The 25,612-nt window shown below is 38.5% G+C and overlaps 1 protein-coding gene across 4 annotated transcripts in view; it reads right to left on the bottom strand.

Moving 5' to 3' along the window:
• The window catches only part of EHBP1 (EH domain binding protein 1), a 265,747-nt gene that overhangs the window by 51,187 nt on the left and 188,948 nt on the right, over positions 1-25,612 (bottom strand). For all 4 annotated transcript variants that reach the window (XM_060784566.2, XM_060784585.2, XM_060784575.2 and 1 more), the window contains 4 exons: positions 18,717-18,844; positions 16,019-16,157; positions 15,740-15,846; positions 12,967-13,090 (listed from right to left, as the gene is read on the bottom strand). In XM_060784566.2, the coding sequence (XP_060640549.2) occupies positions 12,967-13,090; positions 15,740-15,846; positions 16,019-16,157; positions 18,717-18,844 (498 nt within the window). The remainder of the gene's footprint in view (positions 1-12,966; positions 13,091-15,739; positions 15,847-16,018; positions 16,158-18,716; positions 18,845-25,612) is intronic.

Genomic DNA, 25,612 nt, shown 5'->3' with positions numbered 1-25,612 from the left:
GAGTTCGGAGGCCAGAGGTATAGCGGGCTGGGGTGAATACGATCCCAAAAGAAAAGAAAAGGAAAGCACAATACGGCCCCAAAAGGGGTAAAGAGAAGAGAAGAGAAACATTGGAAAATACTGTGAAACTGTGTACATAGACACTCGGAGACCCCGCTCCCTCCCCCTCTCCTAAAAGACCCATAACGTTCGCTTTTCTGGACTCCACACCACTCTGACCTTGAAAACGCGCAGAGAGAGGGACAGAAGACAGGCGGAAAGTCCAGTCTTATCGGAGGACATTCAAACTCGTCCTTGGAAGGACCTGCCTCCACCCACGCGACGGAACAGTAAACAAATAGGAAGCAAGCCGCAGGATCGGACTCCAAGCAATCGCGAGATAGTCCGGGATTTCGTCGGCAAGCATTAAGATCTCAGAGGAGCTCCCGCGAGAAGTGGGAGCCCAGGGACGAGATTAAAGTAAACCTCGCGAGAAGCGAGTGTCTGAGAATAACAAGGAAGCAGGAAGGGGGAATAGGCGCAAATTGCGTCACAGCGAAGAGCGCCTCCCCTAAGGAGATACCTAAGGAACAGGAAGGTAAACAGGACCAGGAAAGTACAGGAAAGAAGAAAGTTCAAACGGCAGAGCGGCAATAGAAGGGCAAGAGCGGAGAAAAGTGCACGGAAGGAAGGCGAAAAGGAGGAAAAAGGTAAGGAACCCAACTATCCAAACTAATAATAATTAAGAATAACGCTGTCAGATTGTTCAAGGATTAAGGATAATAAGAAGACAAAGCTGAACACCAACTCGTAGAAAAATAGCTTGTAAAAATAAAGATGGCCACGCAAAGCACGAAGGGGAAAAACTTACAGGCAACCAAGGGTCAAGCGAGGAGAGACTCTCTCTGTAAGTTAGACCCCACAGCAGAAGGACAAACGAAGAAAGACCAATCTGCAGAGGACTCCGTATTAGACAACATTTTAGCTGAAATTAAAAAGCTCTCAACTAAACATGAAGAACAACATAAAGAACTAAAGACTGAAATACAAAATATGAAGAAAGAATTGAAGGAAGACATCTGCAAAATTAAAGAGGACGTGGACAAGATGAAATTAGAGAACCAGAGAATAGCCAAAACCCAAGGGAAAATGGAAACCAAAATTTCTAAAGTTGAAACGCTCACATTAAAATTACAACAACAAATGGAAAGATTGGAATTCAGAGAGTCAGAATTCCAACTCAGAATACGAAACCTGCAGGAACTAAAGGATGAAAATGTGAAGCAAAATTTAATAGAACTTTTTGCAGAACTACTTGAGGTGAGCACGGAGACTATTGGGCAGGATGTCGACCGGGCTTATAGGGTGCCGACAGGATACGCAAAAAAACACAAGACCCCTCGGGATGTGGTGGTGAGTTTCTGCCGTAAGAGTACGCGGGACGAAATCCTTAAAGAAAATACGAAAAAATCACTATTTTTCAAAGACCAAAAAATAACGATCATGAAGGAAATCCCTCAACAAATCCTCGCGAAGCGAAGGAAATTCTACTTCCTCACAGAACAACTAATAAAGAGAAAAATAAGGTTTCGGTGGGAAAAAACAGAGGGGATAACGGTCACGTTGAATGGGAAAAAATATTGGCTGAACTCCGAAGAGAGCGCCCAGGCCTTCTATCACTCGCACATGAAAGACAGTGCATCGGAGCCTAAGCAGAGGAAGTTCCACAACAATCCAAAGAGAGAGGACCCAAAAGAAGGGAAAAATGCCCCCAATACGGACAGAGAAAAGGAAGACGAGAAAAATGAAGGAGGGAGAAGTGTATTTAAATGGACAAGGGACCCACTGGAAGATGAAGAAGCAAGAGAGCAGAAAAGGTTGAGAGAGTTCTCACCCGAGAACTACCAACTGGTGGTACCGCAAGAGCTGCTTCAGTGGGAAATGCCGGAAAGCAACGATGAACAAGAAAAATGTTAGAATATACTCTAATAATATCAACGGGCTAAATTCGCCCAGCAAGAAGAAAAAACTCTTTAACTTCCTAAAGCAAAAAAATTATGATTTAATAGCTCTACAAGAGACCCATATAGCCGACAGGCACGTAAAACACCTGACCCAAGATAAACTAGGGAAAACATTCCAAGCCTCTTTCAAGGAAAAAAAAAGAGGAGTCGTGACCTACGTTAAAGAGTGGTTAAGTCCAAAGCAATTATTCAGAGACACTGAAGGAAGATATTTGGGAATAACAATTAAAATTAAAAATCAATTGGTTTTAGTGTGTAACATCTATTGCCCAAATGGGCCAAAAATTAAATTTATGAAAGAGTTGGTCAAAGAGATAAATAAAACAGAATATGATGAATTAATTCTTATTGGCGACTTTAATGGGGTAGTTGATGGGTCACAAGATAAATCCCAGCACAAAGGAAAAAAAAGTAGAAGTACAAATAGAACCGGCCTATTACCCAAAAAATTCATACACCAACTAGAAGAATTAAACCTAATAGATGCTTGGAGACACCATAATAATAGAATAAATGATTACACATTCTACTCAGGGAGACATGATTCGTGGACACGAATCGATATGGCTTGGATCAGTAACTCACTTAATACAAAAATTAAGAAAATCGAGATAACACCAAGGGTTTTCTCGGACCATTGTCCACTTGAGCTCCTAATAAGAGGAGAAGATGTATCATACAGATGGAGACTGAATGAAAATTTGCTAAGGAAAGATATAGACATTGAGAGGAATAGGAAATTATTAGAGGAGTATTTAGAAATAAATAGGGGAGAGGAAACCGCAAAAACAACCCAATGGGAAGCAATGAAGGCAGTCATGAGGGGCTACCTGATACAGCAGGAAGTCATAAGAAGGAGGGAAAAAAACAAAAAAAACACGGAAATAATGGAAAAGTTAATGGAAACGGAAGATTCCCTTAAGGAAAATCCAAAAGACAAAAAACTAGTACATACTGCCCAAATGCTCAGAAAACAATTGGATTTATTACAAACAGAAGAAATAGAGAAGCAAATGAAGTTCACTAAAGTATATCATTTCCAAAATGCCAATAAGGTTGGGAGATGGTTGGCCATAAAAACCAAAAAACGAAAACAAAAACAGATAATTGCAAAAATAGAAGCTAAAGGAAGAACATATACGACGAATAAAGATATAATGGACCAATTCTTCCAATTCTACCAAGAATTATACAAAAAAATAAATATCCCACCTGAAAACATCTCAAAATACCTGGGCAATTTAAAAATACCAAAATTAACGGACACACAAAGGGATCTGCTGAATGGTAATATCACTCCATTTGAAATAGAAGAAGCAATTCGAAAACTTAAACCGAATAAGGCCCCAGGCCCAGATGGCTTCACTGCCATTTTTTACAAAACATTTAAGGATGAATTGAGTCCTCTACTAAAAGATGTCCTAAATAATATCCTAGAAAACACAGAAATACCTAAGTCATGGGAAAAAACTAATATAGTTCTTATACAAAAAGAAGGAGCAGACCCATTGGAAGTTAAAAATTATAGGCCCATCTCGCTTCTAAACAATGATTATAAGATCTTCGCAATAATAATGGCAGAGAGGCTGAAAAATTTCCTTAAGAATTGGATCTCAATGGACCAAGTAGGCTTCCTCCCGAATAGGCAAATAAAAGATAATATTAGGGTAATCATTGACACCATAGAATATTACGAGAGCAATAATGAGAAACAAGTAGCTCTAATGTTTATTGACGCCGAGAAGGCTTTTGATAGAATCAATTGGAAATATCTAAAATTATTAATAAACGAATTGGACATGGGGTTTCATTTTAAAAATGCCATAGAGGCAATCTATTCAAATCAGACAGCCACACTCATAATAAATGGGACGGAAACCAAAAAAGCCATACAGCTTACACAAGGAACTCGTCAGGGATGCCCCTTATCCCCTCTACTGTTCATCCTAGTCATGGAAACACTAATTAGAACAATAAACGGGGATAAGACACTAAAAGGAATCAAAGTAGGAGGCTACCAATTTAAACTGAGAGTCTACGCAGATGACGTGGTATGCATAGTAGAGGACCCAATAAACAATATTAAGAATTGGCTAAACAAAATTGAAAGTTTTGGGGAAGTGGCTGGATTCAAATTGAATAAACAAAAAACCAAATTGCTGACCAAAAATATGGACCAAAAGGCAAGAGATACATTACAAGAGCTAGCAGAAATAAAGATAGAAAATAAGATAAGATATTTAGGGATAAATATCACAAAAAGTAATATTAATCTAATAAAAAATAATTATGAGCCATTATGGGGAAAAATCCAAAAGGACCTAAATAAATGGAAACACCAAAATTTCTCTCTATTAGGACGAGTTGCCATAATTAAAATGACAGTTCTTCCCCAGCTTCTTTTCCTTTTCCAAGCTCTTCCGATACTAAGGAATGATTATTTATTTAAAAAATGGAAATCTGATATAATAAAATTTATCTGGAAAGATCGGAAAGTAAGAATTAGCACAAAATTATTAACCGACGAAAAAAAAAGGGGAGGTCTCGGACTGCCAGATTTTAAACTTTATTACGAGGCATGTAATTTGGCTGCACTAAAAGAATGGGCCACATTAGAGAATCGACCTCTCTTAGCACTAGAAGGATACGACCTCAGGACCGGCTGGCACGGGTACCTGTGGCGTAACAAGAGAAAGGTTGAAAAAGCTTTCAGTAACCACTACATCAGATCCGCATTAATAAAAACATGGGAGAAATATCTACCCAGATTCTATACAAAAACACCTTTGTGGATCTCGCCAACAGAGGCGAAGCATAAAAGAGAATTAGAACAAGAAAAATGGCTAACATATCAGCAGCTACTAAAAAGAGAAGCGGAGGGTGTCGGCAGTAGTCTAAGGTTAAAATCATGGATAGAAATTAAGCAGGAAAACGAAAGGATGACATGGCTTAACTATCATCAAATCTATCAAGAATTTAAGGAGGACAGTAAACTGGGCTTTAGTGAGGACCAAAGAATCTGGGAATTGGTAATGAAGAAGAAAACAAAGCTTATAAAAATACTTTATCAACAACTACTCTCATGGAACACGGAGGAAGAACAAATAAAAGAATGTCAGATAAATTGGGCAAGAGATCTAGGACATAATATCCTAACTAGACAATGGGAGGAAATCTGGACATGCAAATTAAAATATACAGAGGCCAGCGACCTTCGGGAGAACTGGTATAAAATGTTCTTCCGATGGTACTTCACCCCGGTAAAGATAGCGAAATTCAATAAAAAAGGGTCAGATAGGTGCTGGAAATGCGGCAAAGATAAAGGGACGTTTTTCCATCAGTGGTGGGAATGTAAATTAGTCAAAAGATATTGGAAGGAAATCCATGTTGCAACCCAAAAAATTATGAAAATTAAATTCCCTCTAGTGCCTGAAACATACCTATTAGGAATCACAAACACAAAATTAGATAAAAACCAAGAAAAGATGTCCTTCCTCCTCAGCACTGCTGCGAGAATGCTCCTCGCGAAGGTGTGGAAACGAAAGGAGATCCCAACCCTAGAGGAATGGACTATAAAAATCTTGGAGATTATACAAATGGACAATCTCTCACAGAGACTTAAAGGAAAACAAAAGAACACAACCTGGATAGGCTTTATTGACTTTCTCAAAACTGAAGGTGCTCCGTTACACATAGACCTGTCTAGCCTTTGAAACAGATAAATTACAGAAGTCGGTACTGGCAAGGAGGAGAAGAAGAAAACAATACAATCAACAATGGGAGAACCCGGAAGACTGGCGGGAAGTCACCGCCACACCCCCAATCCTTACCCCAACCCCTTTTACCCCTCCACCCCCACTATCCCCACCCAATTCCCCCCCTCCCCTCCCCACCCTCTTTTATCCTGCCCTCTCTCCCCAACCCCCACATTTTATGTAATATTTAAAGCACAATAAAAAAAAATTAAAAAAAAAAATTCAATAGCACCATATAGAATCTCATATGGAATATGCAACTTTGCCTCTGTCTGAATAGACAACTATAATTAATTAGGGACATTTTGAAAACCTTAGTAGCTACCAAGAAATATATATTTGTCTATACTACATAAACTACATATTGTATAAACTAAATAGGATAATTAAAGGTAAAGGTTTCCCCTGACATTAAGTCTAGTCATGTTTGACTTTGGGGGGTGTTGCTCATCTCCATTTCTAAGCCAAAGAGCCAGCGTTGTCTGTAGACACCTCCTAGGTCATATGGCCAGCATTACTGCATGGAGTGCTGTTATCTTCCCGCAGAAGCGGTACCTATTGATCTACTCACATTTGCATATTCTCAAAGTGCTAGGTTGGCAGAAGCTGGGCCTAACAGTGGGAGCTCACCCCACTAATCAGATTCAAACTGCCACCCTTTTGGTCAGGAAGTTCAGCAACTCAGCGGTTTAACCTGTTGTGCTACTAGGGGCCAATAGATAGTATAGCTATATGTAAATTGGTACAGAGAATGCAGTTGTATTCTTGAACTCTTTTGGGCTCAACACAAGGGCAGGATCCAACTGTGGCCTTCGACTGATAGAAGCAGTTCCTTTATCAGACATTTTTCTATCCTCCCTTAAAAATCTTCTAATCCTGACCCTCAGAATCTGCTCCAAAAGGCTGGGAAAACCCATACGACATATTTTGTATGGTACAGGAGAGGCATGTTAGTGTAACACTAGATTACGTTTAAAGACAATTTCCTTTTCACAACAATTTCAAATGTTTATGACAGACAGCAGGTTATTTCCGACAAAAACAATGGTGATCACTTGGTAAAAATTACTAAGGATATGATTTATGTTGCCCATGTTTTATCCTGATGAAAACAGATTTCTGCCAAATTATCTCTTATATTAGACGTGCTTAAGTATCTTGTAGATTACGTTCTGAAAAACAGTTCTATCAGAACAGTTGGAAACAGATGGAAAAGGCTGTAAAAATACACATTACCACTGGCCAAACTCTGATTGACATGTTCCCATGGTAAGTGAGAATTGGACAAGATTTGTTCTACCCCTCTTGGATGCTATCTGGTTATTACAGAAAAACCACTGACATTGCGTCAGCTGTTTTCATATTGGTGGCTCTGCTTTCATTTCATTTCACGTTATCATCTTTATCTTGTTCCTTTTAAAGAAACACATCTTTCTGACAAAATGCAGTTTATAATTTTGGTAAACAAAAACTATGAGACAAAATTTAGAATAACATATTCTATCACACTCCCTATTAGGGTAATAAACTAGAATACATTCCTTTAAATACATATGGCTTTTAGTCTAAGCCTCAAAAATCACCCCTAAACTAAATGACATTCTCCTACAGTTAATGATGAACTAAAATTTTAGTTGATTAATTTTATTGATCAAATTGATTAAAACTGCTGTTACATTAATTATGGATTTTTAACGTTTTTAACAGAATAGATCCACTGAATCAGTGGCATTCACATATTCATGGAAGTGTTACCATTCAACAACTGATTCATTGGGTCTACTCTAACTGGAACTAACAATTGGAACCTAAGTTGGCAAGTTACACTCTAATCACAAATACGATAGCAGCTTTTTCAGGCTGTTTATCTCACTGAAGCACTTCTGATTCTTGTAGCATATCTTTAACTTAAACAATGAGCCTCCAGTAGGGCAATGGGTTAAACCCTTGTGCCGGAAGGACTGCTGACCAAAAGGTTGGCAGTTCGAATCCGGGGAGTGGGGTGAGCTCTCCTCTGTCAGCTCCAGCTTCTTATGTGGGGACATGAGAGAAGCCTCCCACAGGATGGTAAAACATCCGGCCGTCCCCTGAGCAATATCTTTACAGGTGGCCAATTCTCTCACGCCAGAAATGACTTGTAGTTTCTCAAGTCACTCCTGACACGAAAAAAAAAAACTTGAACAAAATAAGTTGATGGCTCTGGAGTAGGGGGAGGAAGAACATAGAAAGATTATGGATGCTGCAGATACAGATATGCTCAGCTAGTTACACAAATTACACCTTACAAATGAAAATGATAAAAATGGAATAGCAAACCAGTCATCTGTAATTTTAATTACCTCTGTTTTCAACACCTTTCAGAAAAGTGTTACTGCTTAACTTACATCCACCTGATAATCAATGGAAGTTGCACATGCATTGTTTCTGTTCCTTTTAGGAGATGGGAGACCTTCTCCTCCACAAGAGGATGAAGACCCTCCAACACAAACGAAGGAACTGATGAAAGAAGTACCCAATTTAATATAAGGCAGAGATGGGGGCAATGTATTTTGGACAGTTTTGGAAAACCAATCTGTTTGTATCTATCAGTACTGAAATCTATTATGTATCAGACATGCAGGTCTTAAAAGAGTGAACTTCATCATACAGTTTGATTCCAACCATTCAGCAGTGGGTCATGGGAGACTGCAACACACAATTACTCTCTGGAGAGTTACCCAAAGCAGAATTGTTGAACTAGGGCACTATGAACAGACATAACTACAAGTGCCACTGCACATTTAAGAAATCCTGAAATGTCAGTGCAAAGATTTCAGAAGTGCTATCCTGTGAAGCCTAATTCAAAGTGCCATGTATGTACCGCTGTCCAAACAGAGCTTCTGCATGATCAGGTACTTCCCTTATCTTCAATAATTGGGCAACTCTGTGAAGTAAGGCCTATGCTTGAACTACTTGGCCAAAACTGCTTTTGGTCATTCCCTCTACACTGACACAGCCAAGAAATTACTTTACAAATGTATAATGTATTGTGTCTTGTAAAGAACAATTGATTTACATCTATATCATACACTGCTACATGTTAATGAAATGAAGGAACCAGGATAATCTTTTGTCTTATGAATGTTAACTGCCCAGAATGTGGATTTAATGGAATTTCTCTCTAGCTAGATCAACAATACAGTGGAAATAACATTAAAAAAGGAAGAGAAAAAATGCACATAGAGAAGGACTAACACAGGAAATGTACAGCATATTGGAGGGGGATTCTTCTCTGAAGCTGAAAAAGCCAATTCTTTCTTAGTTCTTAGTAGAAAACAACAGTTCTTCAAAGAAGATGACATATAGTTTACTGGGCTGCTGTTGGAAAGCTTATGGCAAATACTGAAGACATATATTTTCTTCTCGATGCCAAGCATTTGATGGATTTTGAATGCTCAGTGAATAAGAGCATAAATGTTTCTCACAATCCTTAAAACAGAAGGTTCAGAAATTGTTGCAGAATTAATGTGATGTAGATGGATCCTTAGACATCATTTTAGATGCCATGACTCAATGCTATGGAATCCTGAGAGTTGTAGTTTGGTGAAGCACCAGTACTCTTTGACAGAGAAGGCAAAGTACCTTGTAAAACTACAACTCCCAGGATCCCATAACATTGAGTCATAGCAGTTAAAGTGGTCTTACATTGCATCAGTTCTACAGTGTGGACCAGGGTCCACAAACTAGATACAAACCAGATACAATCCTCAGCCTATTCCCCTCCCCCCCTTTCTAAATGTTAGACTAAAGGTTGTCCTAAGTCTGAAATGACTTGGAAGGCATACAAGAATAACAATCTTAATTAACTTGATTATCTCATCAGCCAATAGCAGGTCCAGACTTCTCATTGAAATACTGATATGTTTATGTTGGTTAAAATTGTTCTCCATTTTAAATACTGCATTGTTCTTTCATGGTTTTTTGTATTACAAATAAGATATGCGCATTGTACATAAGAATTAATTCATGTTTTTTTCCAAACTATAGTCTGCCCCCCCAAAAGTCTGAGGGACTGTGCACCGGTCCTCTGCTTTAAAAGTTTGAGGATTCCTGGGGTAGACCATATGTGTGAAACGCAAGACCCACGGGCCAAATGCAGACTGCCATGTCATTTTATGTGGCCCACAAGACCTTCAATGCCAGGGCAACATACTTACATATATACAGTCTTACAATTACGAACAGCTCTTTGAAGGCAAACCTAAGGCTGATGTGACCCTTGGTGAAAATGAGTTTGACACCCTTGATGCAGAGGTAATCTAAGCCATCTATTTATTTATTTATGACATTTCTACCCGACCTTTCTCCAACCCGAAGAGGACTCAAGGCAGCTTTACAGCCAAGTAACCATTTGATGCCTTCAGAACAATGTGCAACTAAAAAAACCCATTTAAAATAGAGTCATTTTAGAGTCAAAAGGTGCTGTGAATGTGTATGGAATCCATAACTAATTAATTACAGAACATAGGGGGCAAAACAGATACAGGCGAGAAAGCAAAAGTACATCTCTGCATGCTGACTACCATATGGGCAAAACTGTTCCAAAAGAGTGTTGTTAGTTATCATGTCTGGGAGGGAGGTCAAAAGGGATGCTCTGGCCTACCAGAACGCAGCAACCAGAAGAGAGGCTCTGGTAGGGGTCTTTAGGGACAGTTTAACAGATACAGCCTCCTCAGTTGAAGAATCCATAGTTATACTGGTAGGAGAAACTAATAGGTGCTTGGGAGCTGAAATGACTACAGAGAAACTGATGGAAGTACTTTTAAGAATGGAAAACAGGACAGTACTGGGCGGGCAAGGAATTGTGTTCAGATAAAATAACAAAATGATGTGCATATGCCTTTTGGGTTAGTGAGACAGATATATAAGGATTTTTTAAAAAACGATTGCACAAGAGAAACTGACTTCCCTATCCAAGAAAACCATAATACACTTAAATCATCCACTCCTGGAGATTTCCTAATGGCACTTTCTATATAATTAAATATTTAACAGTGTTAGAGAGATCCCAATATGGAAACAAATCAGAACTGTCAGGAAATGGAGGCGGTACATGAAATTCTCTCCCTTATGTTTACACTAATCACATTCTCAAAACTCTTGGCAATACTTTCCTCTATGATTACGTCATTAGCTACAGACAATTACAATATTTTCAGATGGAGGAACTGAAATGCATCTCTGTTATTAGCCACAATGACCAGATAATATATAACTTTCATATCTAAGGTTCATACACTCAGTTTGTATACTTCTGCTGTTTGTTTATAATATTCCAGCTATATGTTTTTTCATATTTTTATGAAAGCTGTGGGTAGGTTTGTATAGGGAAGTAATTAAGCACGACAGTAATGAACAGTAATGATACACAAGAGCCAATGTAGTATAATGGTTTGTTGGTCTATGACTCTGGAGAACATTATTATTATCATCATCGTTGTTGTTGTTATTATTATTATTATTATTATTATCTTTATTTATACCCCTCCTTTCTCCCCATGGAGACTCAGGGTGGCTAACAATCCCACACTAAGACAAGTTCAAAAAGTACAATACAAAAGTTTTTTTAAAAACCAATTAAATAGCAACTGTGTGGCCAAAACAAAACTAAAATACAATAAATACACTTAAAATTGCTTTTAATACTCATCCTCCTCCAATTCCATCCAACCTCCTCAACAAGGTTGGCATTCCCACTCAGCCATGAAAATCCACTGCACTTTGGGAAAGTCACACACTCAAGCCTCAGAGGAAGGAAAAAGAAAAACTACCCATGAAAAATCTTGCCAAGAAAGCCCTGTGATAGGGTTGCCCTAGGTCCCCATAAGTCACCAACAATTTGAAGACACAAAACAACAATCTAACACTTGCAACCTAAATTAACTGTCCTACAAGAAACAGGAAAAAGAAGAAATAGAAGAAGCAGAAGAAGAAGAAGGATGAGAGGAGGAGGAGGAGAATGCCAGAAACATACAGAAACAGCTGTATCTATTGATGGGAGAGTAATAGAATATATTGTTGTCAGACATGCATGTGCCGAATCAGAGTTTAGATATGGTTTTCAGCCACATCCTATATGGATATACTTATTGATTTTTATAATAAAAATACAAATAGGAATTGGTTAGATGTTTACTAGAGAATGAAAAACACAGCATAATTTGAAAACAAAGCACAATATGTACTCATATGTTGCCTCTCCATTTCATCATTAGAGTGATTGAACATACTTGACATAATGCCCTGAATTTTTGCAGAATTGAAATTATTAAGAGCATGTTTAGAGTTTAGTTAACTTCAGTAATTTGTGGCTTTCCAGTATCAATTCGGATTTTAAGGCTGCACTGACATTAGCCTGGGGGTTATATCAGGCGTACAGATGCATGATGTGAGGACAAATACATTTTTTTCCAATGAACATAGTTTAATTTTTTGGTCATTATCAGGAACGTATTTGTTTCAAAGCACACCATGCTAGGAAATCTCATCCCTTAAAATTGGTGGTAGCAATTAGTTTTTGTAAAGCACATATACAATTTATTGTGGGTTTTATTATTATTTTTGACATCAATACAATTCACAAAACCCAATCTATATGCTTTAATCCTTTCTGACTGTACCAGCAACGCAAAGTATTACACACTTTAAAAAAAACCCTAACTTGCCCTCCTGAAAAAAATATAATTGTGGAGCATCAGTAACCAGATAGTATTCTCAAATTTCAGTGATCTAGCCAGTGGAGCCTTCCCCCATGTACTGTGCTCTGTTTCATGTGGTACATGGTTTTAGCTGGCCAAATCTTTTCCCCCCCACTGAATCAGTAGAACAGTGAAGATCTTACTCTCCCTCTCTCTCTCTCTTTCTCGCTCTCCCTCTCTCTCTTTTAGCAGTGGCATATCAATGAGGCACAGATGTGTATTCCAACTCTGCATGGATGAGCACACTGTTCAATAGTGCTGGCTCACACGGTATCAGGGCAAGTTATCACTTCCCATGAAGGCACTCTTATCACCAGGGCCCAGAGAGGTGGCTGCAAATCGCAGCCTTTTTATTTTCAAGGCAGTTTTGCTGAACATTCAAGCTTCAAAGATTCACACTTCCAAAACTCTATAAGAGTTTGTGAACGCTCAATTTGCCAAAACTGTTTACAGTGTAATTGGGCACCGTACCTGTGTCCATGAGATAGCGAAGGCGCTTCTCCACCAGCGCGGCACGGGTGTCAATTTGCTTTTGCTCATTCTCTAGTGCTGCCAATTCTCCTACAACATACTGACTGGTGTCTTTGAACCCTTTCTGTTAAAGAGAACAAACAACAAGAAAAATACATCACTTGTTAAGTTGCATTTTTCCCTTCCAGAAACACTTAGTAAGGCACTTACCTAAATATCATCCTTGCTACCAAAACAGGAAACACAATTCATGATTCTCACCCTTTTGCCAAATTTTAATACGAGGCATGCTATATAATAAAAGATCATTCCTTAAAGGTTAGATTTCAACTTCAAACCTCTTCACTGACTTTTAAAATTCTATATAATTTTCTTTGGCTCCTGCTTTGCGATAAGTTTCCTACATGAGCTCAAAGAAGAATCCAAGCAAAGTATTTTTATAGCATAGCTATGAGAAGCATCTTTTCAACTGTAAGAGAGCCCAAAATATTATTTTATTCTACATAGCTACTGTGTTTTGATATAGATAATGCAATATACCTTGGAAGAAAAACCAAAATTAGAAAGGTTGAAAAACGATACAGCTTTTAGAAACACCACTTTGTTTTTGTGGTTTTCTAATGATACCATCCTGGAAAGATAACACTAAAAACCTTTCCAGCTTGTTTTTTCTTTTGAGAAACATTTTTTGGGGCCAGACAGATGAATGGCCAATTACTGCTATTAGAGTCCCCCCACTTCTGAGAATAGCGACAAAACTGATTTATAGTGCAACCTGTTCATCCCAAATTCACATGGGCACAATTTTACATTGTCAAATCCTTCATATGATAAATGTTAACCAGAGTTTAACCCAAAAAGAGAGGCTGAAATAGAAAATGTAAATATTTAGGATTACTAATGTCAAACAATCAAGAAACCCAAAGTCTTTTAAAGTTTTCATTTGTCCTAAAAATGTTGAATACTGCTAATGACGTCATATGGCTTAAATAAAAGTGTGGTTTTTCAATCTAGATAACCTACGCAGACTCTTTTCCCATTCATCATAACATACAATTCTGTGCTGGACCAGGGTTTGAGGAATCAGGGGATTTGAATGATGCTGCAGCTGAGTCCCTTCTTTGGCAGTGAAGAAGGGAGCTGAAGTGGGAAGGGAGACACACTTGCACAGAAGCCCCTGAGAGATTTACTTTGTAATCACCAATAAGTCTCTTTGCGGAGCCCAATCAAGACTCATCAAGTGAAGGTTAAAGCTCAGAAGCTCATTTTGGGAATTCAATTGTCTTCTGCAATCTAATCCAATCCAATTGTCTTTTCAAATGGAATGTGTCTGTACACATTACCTTTTGAGGAAAGGATAAAGGATATGGTGTCTCCTTACTGCTGCCTCACTTGTTGCTGGATTACATAGTTGCAGGACTAAATTATTCCACTACATTAATAGTGGCTGAATGAATCGGTATGGAACGGTGTTGCTGGAAACTGAGGTAAAGCTCGTTCAGTGGTAAATCTCCCTGAACAGTGTAGAAGTTTTAATATATAATATAGTAAGTGTTGGGTATCCATGGTTTATGGGATACAACCCAACCGCCATTCACTAAAACAAGCAGTAACACTTCGAAACAAAGCTTAATATGCTTGTCTCATTCCCTGATCTCTAAAATTAAATGCTGTTACGCACATGAAAGACGAACAAATGTGGGCGGAGCAATGCTAATGAAAGGCAACTACCATTATTTGTAGTTAATTGAAAGGAATACAAAACTTTGCCAATGCCAGCTCCCAGGACTCTACAGAACATTATTAGATTAAAAGGAATGCTATGTCAGGATGAAACATCCCAAGAGCTCATATGTATAATTTGCATATATTATATTACAAACTTGCTGAGTAAGACCTCTTCAGCTCTGTCAAAGAACAACTGTTCTTAAATTAAAAAAAAACTATCAGCTGGTAAATGTTAAGACAAGTGGGCATTTAGAATAATAATTAGGCAAGTTCACATTCTCTGGATGGTTTCTCAGCAATCCCACATATAAGATAAATAGTGGACAGCATCAAACGGCTATTGTAAAAAAAAGCCTCCAGACAAAATAAGAAGAAAAAAGAAAAAAGAAGGAAAACAGAAATAAAACATATTCAGGTCAAAACTTGTTCTTCCTGCTTCTGTCCCGCAGCTGTCCATCAAAAGCTGCTTTCTCCCTGCGGTCTATCAAATATTTCCCTCACAAATCAATTTTACACATGATCAGCCCATACCCCTACTGAGCTGAACCTCCCCGTTAATTAAGTGAAGAAATTACCATATATATTATATTAATGCAAACATCATTCAGCTAGTAATTCACGGCTGATCTGGATAATGGAAAGGTTGAACACCCATTAACCCAAGCCAACAAAATGGGTTGGCTGAGAAATTCTAGCAGGTCTCATGTGACTTTTTCCTCTAACTGCAGCTCTGCGGTATCTGCTATTGTAATAATTAAAATCCTCCTGGTAGATCAATACTGGAATCTCTTTATGGGAAGTGCCCTGATGGAAATGTCTCAAGGAAACTGGAGCTGTGGAACTCTGAAAAATTCATTTTTTTATCTGACAATTATCACCACGCTGCAGACTAATTCAACAGCGCACCCCTCTCACTCTGCTTTGAATGCACTGGAGATTGACATCTAAGAAAACCTAACATCTCATTTTAACAAATAAAGGCACTATTTCCACATACAGTTGAGAATTATCAGCAATCGTGAAACCAGACAAAAAATTAATATACATTAAGCACTTCATCTTCTGATGGCTTCCTCTGAGTTTCAGTTATCGCTGCCTTCTCCTCATTTCCTCTCTTTGTATCTTCCTGTATTGATCTCTGCCTTTTCATCTCTTGAAAAAAAAAGAGAGGAAAGGCATGTAAAATTATTATAATACTTGATATTTGTGTATTGAAATGTGGACTTACATTATCTGGTTTTTAATATATTTATTGTTAAATATTATTAAATCATAGGATGGGGGAGGGTGCAGGGAGAGTTTTTTTAAGAACATTTTTGCCTACCTGGTCTGTTTTCAACATATTGACTGAATGACTGAAGCTGAGTTTTTCTGACTGTAGAATCCTTGCTGAACACAACAGGATTTCTAAAACGTTCTGTTCCTTTTTGTAGCCTCTCAGCACGATGCTCTTCTGTTTCATTCTGCCATAAAATCAAAAAATGCACATCAAATCCATTCATTTATGAAAGTTATAAAAGGGAAAGATATCTTTCAGTAGGAACTTTTTGTTTATAAAAAGCCACACAGCTCAGCTCAGATAAAAATGATACCAGCAACCAGAATTAAAAAGAATATTTAGTAAAATTTAAAATGGGTAAGCTCAGGCAAGCTTCTAGTACTACAGACTGGGATCAGTTAATATCTTTGGAAAAGCAGGATTCAAAAGAAAAGTACTCTTCTTTAACTGGGATTTGCAAAGCACAAGACACTAATACAAAAACCATGCAACAGTGGGTGTATCTTTCAATATCATCAATATTTTTAAACAAGACAAGTTCTAACATTTTGTGTACAGAGTTTGCCACAGTAAAGAATAGTAATCCTAAATGGATCCACAGACATGTAGGACAAAAATCCCATTTCCAATTTAATGCCCATTGAGATAACCCACTAATGGTGGATGAGGAATAACGGGTAATTTTGCAATACAACCACAAGAACTACATTTCATCAGCTATAACTTTCCACATCTAGATTTGTAAGTCAGCCCTTTTCAGCCAAGAAAACAACAATTCCTGTTTTCCATAGCCTCCTATGTTAATACTGGTAACAAATTCAAATAGGTCTATCAACATGAAATATCCCAGAAGAATAGACCACTGTGGTGTGTGGAAACTGCAGATACCGAGGTGCTGTGTACCAAACAAATATTTCATTTTATACCTAATCTATTATTATTTTTATTAAGTGTTTTGAAAGTAAATAGGGAAAGGCTAAGATGCATGACTAATAGCTAAGCCTGCTGAATGCTGAAACTGGTTATCAAAAGCTACCAAGACTTTGCCCTTCCTCTGCATTGAGACAATTGGTAATGAGGGAGTTCTCCAATGGCCTATTCTCTAGCCTCAAGGAGGCCTGGGATACAGAATCCTCCAGGGAAGGTAACAGTTTATCCTTTTCCACAAATACAGAAAGCCTCATTTATAAACGTGTAAACTGCATTTTATTAAAAACACAAATCCAACTCCATGCTGAAAGCTCTAAGAGAACAGATGGGCACCACATATTCTCCCTTACAGCATTAAAATGTTTAGCTCGAGCTGCCCTTTTTGTGGCAAGAGCACAAAAAAAGCAAAAAGAAAATAAAACGGCCCCATTAATACCAAAGTGTATATTTAGAGCAGGAAGCAATGTTTCTGTCATCTCATCTGAATCAAACTGCTCTAATGGACAGCTATTTACTGAGTTAACTTTTAATTCCTTAAAGCGTCCCTCATGTTACAGTTGTTTTTCCAACCAAAAACTGCAAAGATTTTACTGCTCTAAGAAAAGAATGCCTCCTGTCTCTTCATACAACAGCTATCTACAGATGAAACATAGGTCTTTACCAAAATAAACAAACATGGCTAATTTTTTAGGCCTGGCAACATGTTAAAATATCAGTGCGATTAGCGAGCAAATCCCATTTTAAGAAGCCTTTTTTATGACGAGGGACTTCTGCCACTTTACAAATGTATTCCTCTAAGCCCACTAATTCAGTTAGCCTTTTCAATCCATTGTATTATTCTGAGACCAGCTTCATTTTGCATTAAATCCACTGTAGAAAGCTAAATTGAACGCAAAAAATCAGACTTGATCCAAGCTTCCCTTTGTTCAAAGATAGAGACTGAAAGTCCTCTGCTGCTGCCACACACTTTCATCACCAATTTATCGGAACCGACAGTGTAAGGGAAAAAGCAATGAAAGTCATTGTTTTGGGACTTCAAAGCCTCTCTGTATCTGGGGAAGGAAATCCTTTCAGTCAGCAGCGTATATGCCCACCGCCTGCAGCAGGTGGGTGAAAAGTTACCCAAGAGTGGAGCTACCCCCACAGCCCTCGCAGTCTTTTCACTTAGGACTAATAGCCATGGACTAATGAAGACGATTAGCTGGAGGGTGTGTGTGTGTGTGTATACTTATATATATATCTCAAAATCTGTGTACATAGAGACAAAGACTGGACATGAGAAATAAGAAGACGGGCAACCCCCCACCCCCAGTGTGGGAGTATTTTTTCGTTACCTAAGAAATATGAGACGCAAACATATCTTTCTAAACTTCTACCTCAAAATCATTGGGAAACTTTTTTTTTGTTCCATGCAATCGTCCAATTCCAAAGCAAAAGCAACCATTGTAGTGGTGAAAAGAAGCCTGAATGATGGCCTTGCTCTAGTTTATGTAAATGACTAAACTGGCTGCAGGGGGAGTAGGAGAAGGTGCCCCACTTCCTGTAACCTAATAATCCTGTTATTTAGGAAACTATGGTACAAATAAAAAGCATGAAAACAGTGCAGAGACACCACACACTACCCATATGCTGAAGTCACATTTCTCAAAATGCAGGCAAATGTTATGATATAGTTGCACAGACATAAACAGCACTTTTGAGCTGAACTTCATTGTAAAGCACACAATTCATTTTAAGTCTTTTCAAATCCAAAGGGTCATGACTGTTCCTGAACCACCTTGACTGGGACAAAACACTTTGTTCAGAAACTTACCTTCAACTCTTGCACCATTCTGTCATCAAGGGCTTTCTGAGCAGCACTGGAAACTGAATTTGCCATCTGTGGCTGAGCTTCTAGGAGCTTCTTCAACTTCAGATCCACCAACTTGCTGTTCTGTTCAGCTAAATATGCAAATACCACAATGCAGAAGGAGAGAGAGAGAGAGAAAGGGGAGGAAGAGAAACATGCATTTAGATGTAGAGGCCCTATAACAATGAATTACTCTAAGAGATTAAAAGTACATTGCTCTAACTGTGATCTTTCAATTGGAAACCGAATACAGAACTTCCAGTTTTAAATGTGTTCTAGTACAGTAATCATTTGATTATTCTTTTGGGGGAAAAAACTTTGTTTTAAAAAGTTGACTCTTGATGCCTGTCTCCTCATGCTTTTATGTGAACTTCACATATTATTATGACCACAAAATGTTTTAGATGTAAACTTACTGATTTAGATGGAATGTAGGCCACATACACACAGATCCACTGTAGCTGTGAATCCGCCTCACAGCAGCCAAACACCACACAACGCTAATGCGGGATAACATTAGGCAAGGTTACTTTAAGGTTACCTTGTCTCGGGTTAGCCGAAGTCAGGGGGAAGTCTAAACTCGGGGGCAGAATTTGTACTTTCCCCCCAATGTAGGGTTTGTGGGGATGGTTTGACAGTTCCAATTGTCTTCATCGCCATCCTACAATTCCTGGGAAGAGGCAGCCCGGGGACATGGGATGGCAGCCTCCTTCTCCCTTATCCCCTGTATCAAGGTGCTCTCTGGCTGTGTCACTAGTCCCAGCTCCATCATGTACTGTGTCATCTGCCTGGGCATCTGCATAGATCAGTCCCTCTTTACAAATAAAATGATTTAGGCTTAACATGATCTGATGTTCACTGCTGCATGTGACATACTCCCGAACTGTTTCTCTCACTAAAATATAAAGGCATTTTTGCACAATAACATTTTGTTGTTATTGCTGTTGTTATGTGACTTAAAACCGTTTCTGAGTTATGGGGACCCTTTTTTTGGTGTCAGGAGCAACTTGAGAAACTGCAAGTCACTTCTGGCGTGAGAGAATTAGTCATCTGCAAGGACGTTGCCCAGGGGACGCCCAGATGTTTTACCATCCTGTGGGAGGCTTCTCTCATGTCCCCTCATGAGAAGCAGGAGCTGACAGACAGAAGATCACCCCACTCATTGGATTCAAACCGTCAACCTTTTGGTCAGCAGTCCTGCTGGCACAAGGGTTTAACCCTTTGTGCCACCAGGGGCTCTGATGGTGACCCTAAGGTAGCTTTTTCTGGGGCTGAGAGTATACAACTTGTCAGGGTTTTCATGGCTGCGCAAGGATTTGAACCCAGTCTTCAGTCATGCCATTGCCTCTTACCTTAAATTAATTCCTACTGAATTCAGTTGAGGCTCTTTTGTAAGTTAAAAAATATCTGAATAGGATAATTTCATACATATCGCTCCATGCCTCAAAGATCTGCAACATTAAAAATCTACCTGCATGTTTGCAACAAACCAAACACGTGACCAAATGGACATAATGTTCATATTTTATAATGGAAAAAAATCAAGCTAGAAAAATATCCATGTTGGTAGCATTTAAAAATTTAAAAATGAGTAAACAAACATCACCCATAAGCAAAATTTCAAAGGAAAAAAATCTATGTAGTTGGTGTCTTAAGTTAAGAGGACACTAAACAAAGTACATGCATAAATGAATCAATCATCAGGTAACAGAAATAGTTGAAAGGGACACAATTAAAATGACAATGGCAATAGAACTAAGTCTTCCAGACCTTCTTTCTTTCCATACCTAGGATCTTGCCTAACGGAGATGAAAGGGTTGTGTTCACAAAAAGCGCTACTACTCAATTTGGGGGCGGGGGGGGGGGGGGGAGAGATTAATTTCCCCTCACTAGTTCATAGCTTACCCCCTTGAAAAGGCTGCCCTAACCCCTCCAGAAAGTTGAAGAACTGCTGGGAGAAGAGTTTCCCTCCAGCATATGCATATGTATAAGTCTATAACTAGAAATATACATCTGTGGAAGTACATCTATTTAAGAAACTGGCATAATTTGACCAAAACATTGGCATACTGGAAGCTGCAGCATTTGTACTGATTTTTCAAGACAGTCATAATTGATTTTGGCTGCAGTCCTACACATGCTTACTTGAGATGAAGCCTCATTGAAGCAAAGCATAGTACACATGTATAGGGTTGTGCTATTAGATCATGCATGATCAAAATGGTAACTCAAACATCTTTTTACAATCACAAATCAGATTGCACGGAACGAGTATTATTTAGTGGTTGAGAGACTGAAATAAGTCAGGAAGTTTCTAACTCGAATCTCATCTCTGTCATGGATTTGTTAAAAGCGAGAGACCTGCGTATGGAGAGGGATTTTATCACAAAAGGCCAGGAAGATGTTAGTTTTTAAAGTTGTCATTACTGCATTTTAAATACCCAGAAATCTGCAGAGGAACTGCACACAAAAGAACACCCATGACTGCCTCCAGATAGACGTAAAGATAAAGGTTTTTTCCTGACATTAAGTCCAGTCGTGTCCTACTCTTGGTGTTGGTGCTCATCTCCATTTCTAAGCCGAAGAGCCGGCGTTGTCTGTAGACACCTCCAAGGTCATGTGGCTGGCATGACTGCGTGAAGCACTGTTACCTCCCTGCCGGAGCTGTACCTATTGATCTAGTCATATTTGCATGCTTTTGAACTGCTAGGTTGGCAGAAGCTGGGACAGACAGTGGGAGCTCACGCCACTCCCCGGATTCAAATCTGTGACCTTTCGGTCAACAAGTTCAGCAGCTTAGTGCTTTAACCCACTGCACCACCGGGGGCTCCTGCCTCCAGATAGAATTCTCCCATTAGGTTGTTGTAGGTCTCACTACCTCTGAGGATGCTTGCCATAGATGCAGGCGAAACGTCAGGAGAAAAATTGCCTCCAGAACATGGCCATATAGCCCGGAAAAACCTACAACAACCCAGTGATTCCAGCCATGAAAGCCTTCGACAATACATATTCTCCCATTAATGTGTGTAGGAGGTGCTAATTGCTATGCCTTAGACAGCAAAATATCTACATGGGTCTGAAGAAGCCTATAGCATGTAATTAAAATACTTGAACTATTTAAATTACTTTTACAACAAGTACTTTTCCTAGCACCTTAGGGCTTACCCCTCTTTTTCTGGCCACAGATATTCCACTCTCTCATTCTCAACTTTACCCCCTTGTCTCTAAATATCCTTGTTGGTGTGGATAAGGCTGCCCTATTTTACAGGGCTCCCGAATGGACGCTGAGGCCATTGTTTGAGACACTAGAATCTCTATAAAAGTATTATTCTTATCTAAAGACCAGGTGTGGGGTGTCATATTTATCTTTTATTTCTTGTCTCCAGAATACAAGAGTTACAAGAAATTGTTCACAATTACAACCCCAATTATTTCTTACCCACTGGGGAACAACAGATTAAAAAACAATGGCAAATACACATACACCATAGTTATAAGAATAAATACCAATTAAAAAGGACAATCAGTTTTAAAAATCTTAATATCAATACAAAAAGCATACATATTAAAAACAATAAATTAAAACACCATGGTTGAGCTTTAACCTTTCTAACTTCCACGTCTTGGCTTTGGTGTTGAAGTTTGTAATGGTCCTTTTATACTGTCTGTTGCTTCCTGCTATAATCCTCTCCCTAATCTATTACCCAAACAAGCAAGGTAGCAGTTTTGATCTTACTTGGAGTGTTAACGTCAGCAGTAATCGCTTTTCGCCATCAGAATGGCTTTCAGTATTGCAAAGGCAGAATAATTGCAATTACTATAAGTTTCTGTCAAATGTCCCATAATGGAACTTATATGAGGCATCAATACATAGTACTCAGTAAATAAATAAGCTTTATATTCAGTCCAAGATGTGAGAGTGTAAACAATTAAGACAAACTGATTATTAATGTCAGTTCTTTACTCATAATTCCCATGTGCCTAGTGATTTGCTGCCTTTTAAACCTTGCTGCATGTGGTCATGACAGGTGGGGATCCAAGGCTGAGAAGCAATTTGATCAATGTCTATCACTGATGTATAATTTGAGTCTGGAATTAAAGCAACACATGAAACAGTGATATACATTTATCCACTGACATCTAGACATAGATTCTCTATAAAAAAGTAAGAATATGGCTATTACTACATAGGTTACAGTTTGAGAGAGCTTGGTTACTATGGACAAACATAAACATGCCCCTGGAAAATCCATTATGAGAAAATCTCTCTATCTATATAAATAAAAATGTAATGTTCGTTTCTGGGATTAACAGAACTCAAAAACCACTGGACGAATTGACACCAAATTTGAACACAAGACACCTAATAACCCAATGTATGTCCTTCGGGAGATGCTAGCGGGGTACAAATAAAGTTTAATAATAATTAATAATAATAATAATAATTCACTCAAAAATTGATTTTGTCATTTGGGAGTTGTAGTTGCTGGGATTTATAGTTCACCTAAAATCAAAGAGCATTCTGAACCCACCAACGATGGAATTGAACCAAACTTGGCACACAGTTCTCCCATGACCAACAGAAAATACTGGAAGGGTTTGGTGGGCAGTGTCCTTTGGTTTTGGAGTTGTAGTTCACCTACATCCAGAGAGCACTATGGACTCAAACAATGATGGATCTCTACCAAACTTGGCACGAATACTCAATATGCCCAAATGTGAACACTGGGGGAGTTTAGGGAAAATAGTATCTTGATATTTGGGAGTTGTAGTTGCTGGGATTTATAGTTCACGTACAATCACAGAGCATTCTGAACCCTGCCAACAATAGAATTGGGCCAAACCTCCCACACAGAACCCCCATGTGGGCCACAGCAATGCGTGGCAGGGAACGGCTAGTATATAATATACATAAATAGCAGTTGCAGTGAGGTGAAGGGAAAGGAAGCTGGCTCATGATGATGGCACTAGAGAGGGAGGAGTTAAGCAAAGTTCAATTGTTCTGATTTCATAATGATCTTTTCTTCCTTTGTGCTATGATCTAATTCCTCTTTCCTTCCGCTATCATTTTCTTTAAAAAAGGAACAAAAGAAAATAAGAAGATCTGATAGGATGATGTCTAAGAATCCTGTGATGGTAACCTCATACATTTAAACAGGAATATATGGACTTCATTCTGGGGGGGAAAAACCCAAACATCTGCTGACTTGAGCCATTCAGTGCCAGACACGGAAAGTCAAGTCAGGAATTTCAAGGGTAACACTCCATTTATGGAATGCATTGCCCTACTTTGGCCTAAGTCATGGCCACTTTAGTGCCAACTCTTTGCATCCTCCCAGACATTTTACATCTTAGTATACAATTCTTTTGTTGGCTTAAAAAATAACAACATTGACTTCTGATGCTGCTGTGTTTTTATGTTTTGCTTTTGGTTTTATCTTGATTTTTTAAATTTATTATATAGCACTGAATTTATTATATAGGACAGAACACTTTACAGTGAGTGGTCTACAGCTATAATATATACATACAAATGTGTGTGTATATGTAAGTCACCTGTGGACTTATGCAATGCTATGAATTTCATAAGGTTTCTTAGCCAATAAATACTCAAGAGCGGTTTTGCCAGTCCCTTCCTCTGAAATATAACCTTCATCACTTGGTTTTCATTGGTAAGTTTCCCATCCAAGTCCTAGCCAATGCCAATCTTTCTTAGCTTCCAAGATTAGACCGGATCTAGTACCTTTAGAGCAGGGGGTTCTCAAACTTTTTAAACAGAGGGCCAGGTCACAGTCCCTCAAACTGTTGGAGGGCCGGATTAGAGTTTGAAAATAACCATGAATGAATTCCTATGCACACTGCACATATATTATTTGTAGTGCAAAAAAACACTTAAAAGCAATACAGTAATTAAAATGAAGAACAATTTTAACAAATATAAACTTATTAGTATTTCAATGGGAAGTGTGAGTCTGCTTTTGGCTGATGAGATAGGATTGTTGTTGTGTTTTCAAGTTGTTTCAGACTTAGGTTGACCCTGAGCGAGGGCCGGGTAAATGACCTTGGAGGGCCGTATCCAGCCCCCGGGCCTTAGTTTGAGGATCCCTGCTTGAGAGCATTTAGGCATACATGCATACTCATATGATAAATAATAGATTTAAGATGAGAAATGAGAACTACAGCAGCATAGTGAAGTGAATTATGGTTTGTATGCTCTCTGGAATCCAAACTTTTAGACAAGGTGATCTCTTCACCTCTCCAATTTGTTGTGTGCTTTGAATCATTTCTGATTGATGGTGATCCTAAGGCAAACCTACCACTAGATTTTCTTGACACTGTTTATTCAGAGGGAATTTGTCTTTGCCTTCCTTTAAAACTGAGAAAGTGTGACATGCCCAAAGTCTTTCACTGAGTTTCACAACCAAGTGGGGATTTAAACCTTGGTCTCCAGTGCCGTAATCCAAGGCTCAAGCCATTACACCATGCTGGCCCTTATCCAATTTACAGCAGAGGAATAGTAATATCAACATATTGGTATGCAAAATTTCAAGGATTATTGGGAGGCTGTGCATAGTTGCATAAACAGATCCTGGCTAGGAAAAAAAAAACCCTAACCAAATAATATAGAAAGACATGAAAGCATTTGGGTCATGATCACTTTTCTGAAGAATATCTGAAGAACCCAGGAGAAAAACCTCCCAAGACACTACCAGGCTTCCTCTTAGAAATAATCAGGAAAATCAAATACTTAAGATCTAGTTTGTAATAAATTCAGTAATCTTATAGACTTGCAGCATTACCACTCTGTCTTTTTGTAAAGCTGCATGTGTTAATTACTCAAAGGCTTTTTCTTTTCAATG

This window comes from Anolis sagrei, chromosome 1, assembly GCF_037176765.1.
Source record: "Anolis sagrei isolate rAnoSag1 chromosome 1, rAnoSag1.mat, whole genome shotgun sequence".
Taxonomy (NCBI): domain Eukaryota; kingdom Metazoa; phylum Chordata; class Lepidosauria; order Squamata; family Dactyloidae; genus Anolis; species Anolis sagrei.
This window is presented reverse-complemented; position numbering and strand designations above follow the sequence as displayed.